The sequence below is a fragment of the Aethalodelphis obliquidens genome, unplaced genomic scaffold, assembly GCF_003676395.1.
Source record: "Aethalodelphis obliquidens isolate GAN/ISIS:26980383/991018 unplaced genomic scaffold, ASM367639v1 scaffold4, whole genome shotgun sequence".
NCBI classification, from domain to species: domain Eukaryota; kingdom Metazoa; phylum Chordata; class Mammalia; order Artiodactyla; family Delphinidae; genus Aethalodelphis; species Aethalodelphis obliquidens.
Window position 1 is genome coordinate 46,542,497 of NW_020837948.1, and position 9,067 is coordinate 46,551,563.

The 9,067-nt window shown below is 38.1% G+C and overlaps 1 protein-coding gene across 1 annotated transcript in view; it reads left to right on the forward strand.

Moving 5' to 3' along the window:
• The first annotated feature begins 511 nt into the window (after positions 1-511).
• The window catches only part of LOC113617664 (protein RER1-like), a 22,832-nt gene continuing 14,276 nt past the window's right edge, over positions 512-9,067 (forward strand). The window contains exon 1 of the mRNA XM_027101253.1: positions 512-713. Coding sequence (XP_026957054.1) covers positions 512-713 — 202 coding nt within the window. The remainder of the gene's footprint in view (positions 714-9,067) is intronic.

The window sequence follows — 9,067 nt, forward strand, 5'->3', positions numbered from 1 at the left end:
TGCTCACCCTCCAGCTGTGCCTGGGCATACCATTTGTATTATGGACTAAAATGCAGAGCTAGCAGTACCCTGATTCCTAGGCTCAAAGAGTCATAATAATCCCCTTCCTTCTGGGTTCCATTGCTTGAGCCAGATTACTTTTCATACTGTTTCTTCATATACTTTGCAACATGATCACATTGCATTTTTCTTCAAAACTCTGGCAGATTGTTTGGGCTAGAGATAGATGGAGACAAGAGGCACCATCTGGTGCAAGATCTTTATTCCTTGTTAACACTACAGGAGTTCTGGTATTTTACATGGTTCAGGCAGTAGCAAAGATTTTTTTTTTTTTTTTTTAATGTATAGCTTGAGAAGGTGTAAGATGGTCAAAGGGCCCTGGCACTGTTTGATCACATTACTGATTTCCTTGGTGTAGAGCTGGGTTTTTTGTTTTTGTTGTTGGGTTTTTTGTTTTTTTTTTTCCTTCGATTCAGACAACCAGTGGCATATGGTTTCATGATTCACAAAGATGGTCCTTGACTATAGATTTGACGATCTCAACATAACTTCCAGGCTTGCCAGAGCTGTGTTACAGCAGAGAGAGCAAATAGCTCATGATATTTCTCCTCTGATGAGTAAGCTCCAAAATCGCAGGTTTAAATTTGATCTGGGATTGAAAGAAAAGGAGCTATGTCCTCCCATGCCAGCATCCATGCTTTTCTTTGTCAGAGGTGAGTGTCTATTTTTGTACCATTGACCCACGGCTTCAGGGGCCAAAAACTCAAATAATGCCCAGGTGAATTCTGTTGATTCAGACTGAATACACACTTGCTCTTTTCTATACCTTTCTATTCTTCGGAATTCCAAGCGCTTCCTGAAATTTAGCTTTCGTTCTAAAAATCTGGTGACTGTTTAATAGAAAAAATTTTCACCTTCTATACACAATTAAAGTCAGTATTTTCTAACAGAATTAGCTAAGAGTTGGGAGCCAGGAGATTTGCCTGATGATGCTAAGCTAACTCACAGCTACCTTGTGAGGATAAGTGAAAAAATGAAGTGGAACGGTGTATTGGAAATAAACTAAAACACCAAAAAAAAAAAAAAAAAGTGGCTTGTACAAGTTAATCTTGACTGTATTTTAAAAATAAAGTTAAAGGAAGCCTTCACCTGTTGATCCCTGATTTCAGAAGCCTACTTGGAGTTACTGCTGTTGGAATGTGTTGTCAAAAATTTGAAGTATCTTTCCAATGAACAGATTAATTCCACCTTAATCTCTGTGAGATGCTCTGCCATCACCCCGTACACCCATGGTCCTTATTCTCCTGTCTCCTCTCAGCTATTTCTGGTGCTTTTGTTAATCCCAAATTAAACCCTCACTTCTCTCTCATGCTTCCTCCAGATACTTTCTCACCTTTTTACATGGTTTTCAGGGCCCAGAAATTATGACTTTTTTCCTACTGAGCCCTTTGACCACTTGTCTGTCCCTGTCTTCCTCTACTCCCTCACTGAAAGCCTCCTTTCTTGATATCATGAAATGGTACAGATATCAGTGAATATGACTTGAAATAAAGAAGGAAAAGAAGAAATAACAGAACATATCTAAGAAAAAGGAGGGTGCTATGTTGAAGGAAGCAGATGTCAATACGACAGCAGATGGTGTAGATAAACTCGGTACTAGTATGGTCAACTTGTTGCATTTGCCACATGGTCGCAACTGCAAACCATGACATACAAAACTCAGAAGTATAAAAAGCTATGCAGGTGGTTATTCATTGATGCTCTGTAGTCAAGGGCTATGCCACAATCAATTCTTTCTGTATTTGTCCAAGAGGCAGAGTACCTCACAACGTGTAGGTCATTCTGCTTAAATGCTAACGACTTGTGAGGAGTCTTATTTTTATGTTAACAGTAAACAATCTCCTCCAAAGTTCAAAGGAGAGATACAGGTATACTCCTCACACCTCTCAGACTCAATTTGGTAATAGGACACAGCTTCTTCTTAGACAGATGCCTCAAAAGAAAAAGTGAATGAATGTACATCACTCTGTCTTGATAAAGTAGAGAAAGCAATGTCCCTGTGGCAGCTTATTTCTTCCTCACTCTGTGTGTTGGAGGTGAAACAGGAGGTGGAGTCCAGGGAGTGACCAACATCACTGTGCTTTAAATTGTAATAACTTTCGAAATCCGGACTTGGGAGATAAATCTGAAGCTAGGGACAAATTTAGGCTCCAGGTTGCTGTCAATAAATAGATCATCCCCAAATCTCCAATGGTTCCCAACTGAATATAAAATAAAGGCCACACTTATCAAACTGACATTTAGAGCTCTCCACAATCTGATAGCAACCTATCTTTCCAACATTTAAGCTGCTATTTTCATTCACTAACCCTCAGTTCCCTGTAGAAAAATCTATTCGCTGTTACTTAAAAACATTGTATGGATTCCAGGGGCTGCAATTTCGTTTACACGTATCACTTTTTGAGACGGCTGCCTCACTTCTCAGTTTATCTGAACAACATCCTCCCTTTACATCCATCCTAAAGGCTCACGCTGTGTTCTCTTCCCAGTTGCTCTAGACCATGATGATTCCCTCTCTCTGCTGATCATCCAGAGAACTGATCTCTCACAATACTCATTAGGCTTTTATCGTGGGCTATCTTTGGTTACTAGTTAACACTTTTTCCCGCATGCCCCGTCCTCTCCACCAAATTCTTCTGTACCAGGTGCTGTGATTAAGTCCCAGAGTGTAAGTTCCTTGGAGGCAATCACTCATTTCTATGTGCAGCCTTCATAGGGCTTAGAAAAGGCACTCACAATGTCAATGGATCATTTTATTGAATTCCTGCATTTTAAATATAAGTGTATAATCGATGTTAAGTGTTTGACTCCAAATTTCTCCAACTGTAGAGACTTTTGCCACGTTGAGGCTGGCTTTATAAAATCATATTCTGAGGCATTAATGTAAGCCTGAGATAACACCCTAAAATCAAAGATAGAAAAATACAGATTGAAAGCCTAAGAAGTAAAGTAGAGATAAAATTAAAAAGTTCCCTTAAAAATCTGCAGTAACGTGCTCTGGTTTTTAAGATATCTTTTCAATATAACTAATAGTCTGACCATCAACACAGTACTACAAGAGACTTTTTTTTTTTTGAAAACAAGAGGTCTGTAGGATTGACCCCATTGGGTATTGACAGCAAAAATAAAACATATAAACTAGATTGTGTTGAAAATACTGAGACAAACTTGGTCTGTATACTCTCAGCTAAGCTCTGAAAGAAGCACTCTTCTGAATAAGCTAGGACAATGGAGCATTCTAAAAAGAACTTGGGAAAGGAAATTAGGGAAGGTGACAGTGTCTAGAAAAATAAATGTAGTGACAAAGACAAATTTTACACCAGCTGCAGTGTGATTATATCTATATAGGACTACTGCACAAACTTTATGCCAAAGTAACCATTCCATTCAGCCAAACAATTGGAAATTCAGTCAGACAACGAAGTGGATTGACTTCACTCAGTTAATTGGCCAGTCAACTGAACTGATCGAATGTGCAGGCATTAAAAAACTTTACTTGTAACTAAAGTGGCCTTAAAATTCAAAGAGTAAATAGCTGTAAAAAGCATCTTCTAAGCTTAAAGTAACATACAAAATGTGGTGTCGCAGACCATCAGCTGTCCGCCAAAGACATGTGCTCCTCTCCATAGTGTAGAGTTGTTACTGGAAAGTGCCTATGCTGCCAGAAACTCCATTTCCCAGCCCCCTTGCATTTAGGTGGAACCATCTGACTAGTTCTCATCAAAAAAAAAAAAAAAAAAAAAAAAAAGCCTAAGTGGTATGGGCTATTTGGGGGATGATTTCCTAAAATCTACTTGTGCCTTCACCATGATTCCTCTTCCCCTATCGGCCCAGGCACTTCTTTGCATGCTTTCACCATTGCTACATATTGGTCCTTGTGGCTGGGAGAAATTTTGCCATAAGCTAAGAGTATTAGTCAGCTCAGGCTGCTATAACAAAAAAATACCATAGACTGGGTGGGTTAAACAAAGACATTTATTTTTCACAGTTCTGGAGGCTAGGAAGTCCAAGATCAAGGTGCCCACAGATTAAACTCTTGGCAAAGGTCTTCTTCCTGGCTTGCAGAAGTCGACCATCTTGCTGTATCTTCACATGGTGGAGACAGGAAGATCTAATGTCTCTTCCTCCTGTTATAAGGACACTAATCCCATCACAGGGGCTCCACCCTCATGACTTCATCTCAACCAAATCACCTCCCCAAAACCCCTGATAATACCTCCTACTACCATTGCATTGGGGGTTAGGACTTCAACATATGAATTTGCGGGGTTGGTGGAGGGACACAAACATTCAGTCCATAAGAGTAAGATTTCTACACCCAAATCTGATATTTATTCATTTCTATTTACCTATTCAAAGCTTGAAAAGAGGTTCAGAAAAGAGCCCAATTATTTGGGGAAAACTGGGACCACTGTCCATGCATTATAATTCAATATTTGATTATAATAAAAATAATGATGGTGATGATAATAAAAAGTGAACAGTTTTTTGTTTCTTTTTAAATAAGAGATTCTTTACAACAATTTGTTGAAATAAATATCATGTTCTAAAGGCTTTTCTTTTTAGTCTTTCAAGGGAAAAATAATTTCTTTCAATTAAAACCGAACTAGCCAAAGCTTAAGAAGTCTCTCTATAATTATGTTTAAGCCTGTTGCAATTTATTGCCCCCAAGGTATTCATTGGTAAGACCTCTAGGGCATTACTATAGCCATAGTGTTAAAGTTAACTGATTCAAACCACAGTCCATCCAAGCAAGCCCCCTGCAGAGCCCCTACTATTACTCAGTGCCAGGAACTACATTGTCTTCCTAACCATCTAATTTAGAATGAACTTAGATGAGCTCTTATCTGCACTGTAGTCTTGTGGAGCCAGAAATATTACCCAGAAGCTGGACCAGGAAAAATAGAAAGTAGGGTCCTGTGAAGTGCAAAGGCGTGAGACAAACCCTAAGTGTCCATAAGATCTTAGAAATGAAACACAGTTTACCTAACAGTCCTACAATTTCTTTCACTGTTAGCTAATTAGCATTTACAAAGTTAAATGAGAAGTAGCTTAAGCAAAAATCCCATTTAAAACAAACAAAAAAAATATTTAAGAACTACTTTTCCTTGCTTTGAACTGATTTTCCTATTTCCCCTCAAGTTAGGCTGTTATTTGGGGTTTCCAAATATAATAGTGCTTCTGACCATTCTTAATTGCACCATAATGGGTGTTAAGCACAGGAGAGTGTGCAAACAGACTTGACTTTTCTAGTCTTTGACTGTTCCTTGCCTCTGGCCTCTGTCAGAGAGGCTTGCTAACTGCATCTCAGGGGAGCAATCACACGGCTTGACTCAGACTGTGGCTCTGACTATTGGGACTTCCTGAAGTCACAACCACTTTGACGTCCAGAACTGGGGCATGGCATGTCTACTCTTCATAAAATCCAGAGATTGCAAGGGAAGTGTGAAATGCGAGAACTGATTAGGGATGCACCTTAAATGGTATCAAGGGACCCAGTTAGCAATGCAAAATATGAGATAATATAAACATAACATTCACTGCCAGTTGATCACTTATGTGAGCACCATGAAAAGCAAAACACAACAGAAAAAAAATTGGAGATGAGTAACAAATACAAGATTTCCTCCAAGATAATTCTGCATAAAAGTTCAGTTTCATGGGAAAAAATGCATAATAAAATGACGTGGAATGATATGCCAGAAACATTTGTTATGTCTGTTTGTTTTCCTGGAACTTGCTTGGTATTAATCATTTGTAATGGGTATATCCAGTCTTCGTTATACATACACCCTTCCTTTCTTGCATTATTGATTGAGAGAATTTAAAGTTGGAAGATGCAATTATTTTGGCTGTATTTAACCTTCTGTGGCTACAAAGAATGATTCCATTTTCACTAGTAGGAAGCCAAAGTAATTTTAATTCAGGAATTTCTCTTTTAATTATTAGTTTTTAAAGAACACAGCATTATACCTAGCAGAGGGTCCCTTTCTTCCTCAGTATTCTGGTGTAGCTACTCTCCTGTCAGCCTAGACTTTCAGAGAGAAGAGGAAAAATCTTCATAAAAGCCTTGGCCTAATTAACAAGAATGAACTAGATTTTATGATGAACAATTTATAGGCAGTTAATAGAGCTCATACACAGTAGCCAGGAGCTAGATAATTTATCATAAAAGGAATCTCAGCTACACTTCTAATCCTCATTCTCTTGATACTACAACCAACTGCATTCACAATTGCTACTTTTATAAGCTTTGATTTACTGACAAATGATGCTGCATTTTATAGAGTCATAATGAGACTTATAAATGCAGTAAATTCTTGTATCTCTGCCCATATGCTTCATATTCTTTGCCAAACAATTTACTCTTCTGCATTGTTATCTCTAGATAAAAATAATTTTTCAAAGATCTCCTAAGGATTCTTCATACTAGCACAAATGAGAATAAAAAAATAGCAAATTGTTTATTAACCATCCTAAGTATTTGTTGAAAAGAAACTGATTTATCCCTAAAAGAACAATGCAGCTATTGTAATGAGTTTTGAAAGAGTAATACTTTTCAAAATTACAAATAAGATAAAAAAGCTAATATCCAAATGTAATTTCTTAAAGAACAGAATTTAAAGTAGGTGAGACCCAGGAAATCATATTGTCTCTTCCCACTTGGTGTCTTACTGCTGTTTCTGTTTTAAAGTTATAGCAAAATACAGCACACTGAGTGGACAGAACTGGGTGACTGTATATATAGTGCCATCAGATCAGCTACATTTCATTTATCCATTGATCTACAGAGGGGTTCCTGAAGTCCTCAAATTACATAACACTTCCTCCAGGAAGGCTCCCCTGACTACTGGTATCCCTTTTATATGCCTTCTTACCATCCTATTCTTCCTCTTACCACAAAAACAAATACTGCTGGGTTGTGACAAACACTACTGCCTAATTAGCATTCCATCCCCTCATTGACCATGAGCTCCAGGACAGTGAGGACCACCATTTTCTCACTCTGGAGTTGAACACAATGCCTGGGACATATTGCATTTGTAACTGAATGATATTCTTGGTTTCCAGAGCCTGTTAATGTAAGCGAGAATAAATCATTCAAGTTGTATGAATCAGCAATAAATTTGGTCACTGAAATTGACAGTGAATAAGTGTGTATTTTAAAAAGCTGAAGAGTCAAAAGTCATGACTTTCTCTACTTCTTTCTTATGACCAGCATTATAAGTATTTTTAAACATTATGCTCCGTTTAGATGTTCCGCATTTTAAAAGGGACATGTTACAATAAAAAAAGGTGATAGCGAAAACAGTAAAAATAAGAAATGACTAGAATAGAAATCCAGGGGAGAAGGTCAGAGAAATATGATTGTTTGACCTGAAACAGATGTGCTAAATATTACATTAATCAAGGTCTCTGGGGACACAAAGGAACTGCTGCCTGTTTCTTGAAGGGACAGAGCCAGGGCCCATTGCAAAGGTGTTTAGGCCCCCATAAGTAACAGCTTCCTGACCTAAGAGGCTAGGAGATGTGAGATTATGTGTCTGTGGGTCCACTCAACAGACCATTTTTCAAATGATTAGGGATTTAGTTCTGCCTGCCAGACAACCAGTTTTTGTATAGCTGCTCAAGTTACAGGCACATGGTCAATCTTAGTTTATCAACTATTCCCAAATATCAAATATACCTCTCTTTCAACCAGGGTTTCTCATCTCCTATTGAGAAGTTATAAAGATAGGTTCTCTTATTTTTTACAGCAAGACATTTTTCTAGTAGAAAAAAAAGAGGAATGATCTCTTTTCCTCTCAGATTCACCCTATCACTACAGAGAAGCTGAGGCTCAAACAGATGTCTCAGAAGTCAAACCCATAGCTGCCACATCGCCCACAAAAAGATAGCGTCCTCAGCTCACTCTGAATGGCTAGTAGGAGAATACAGCTGAAAATCTGTTAATTCCTTGACACCTTTGCCGATGTAGTCCCTGTCATAGACATGCAGGGACCCCAGTGCAGGCCATGCAGAGACCCCAATGCAGGCCATGCCCCTGGCCATGTCTGCTGAGTTTCCCAGCCCAGCAGGGCCTTGCCAGCCCATGATACCTAGGAGAGATGGAACCAACAATTCTTCTGCCCTGAGTCAAAATAAAGCTTAAAATTCTATCTTTTATGATTCCTAATGTCAACTAAAAATAACAGAGGTGGTTAGTTCAGACCTAAGATTCACCTTGGAGATTTTTTCTAATCGTACATATCCCCCAAAGTGTCTTTTTTCCAAATGGAATTGGTCACTGACATGTGGATGTGCTCCTAATAGCAAAATAAAAATATTCCCTGCCTGAAGCATTATAATAAAGTTGTCTTTTTCCATTTCATTGTCTCAGAACATTTAATCAATTGACATGACATCTGGGGCAGGTCAAAAGGAGCCGCCTCTATTAATTTATAATTGCAATAGTCAACTCATTGATGGCCTTCTCATTACTTTAGCTTATTTTTATCAGTTTCAGCTTTTAAAATGTTTTTAAACTGTAAACTTTCTTGGAGTCAAGGATAAAAACCCATACCCTTTTTAATCCTGTGTTCCCATTTTTTAAAAAAATCCAGCCGCAAGGAAAATTCTGAAGTGGACACACTTGTCTGCAAAATAGCTGGCTTCCCATTTAGGAAGGTTTCCTATTGCTTACCTAATTTTAAGAGCCTAAGATCTTCCTCCTACCAAAGTCTCATCTAAGTTTTACATTAAATGAAATTTTGAAAGTGTATTTAATTCTTCTAAGATAAAACCAGGTACATAGTAGAAGCCCCAAATTTATAGCCACCTTCTTTTTCCAGCTCAGGAAAAGACCTATTAAGAGTTATTTCCAAATGCATGAGAACATTAATCAATAATTTTCTTCTACCTGCAGTATTGTCTCTTCTCTAGTTATAAAATAAAAGCCATGTCTCCTTACTAAGGAAGGAGTGTGTGTGTGTGTGTGTGTGTGTGTGTGTGTGTGTGTGTGTGTGTG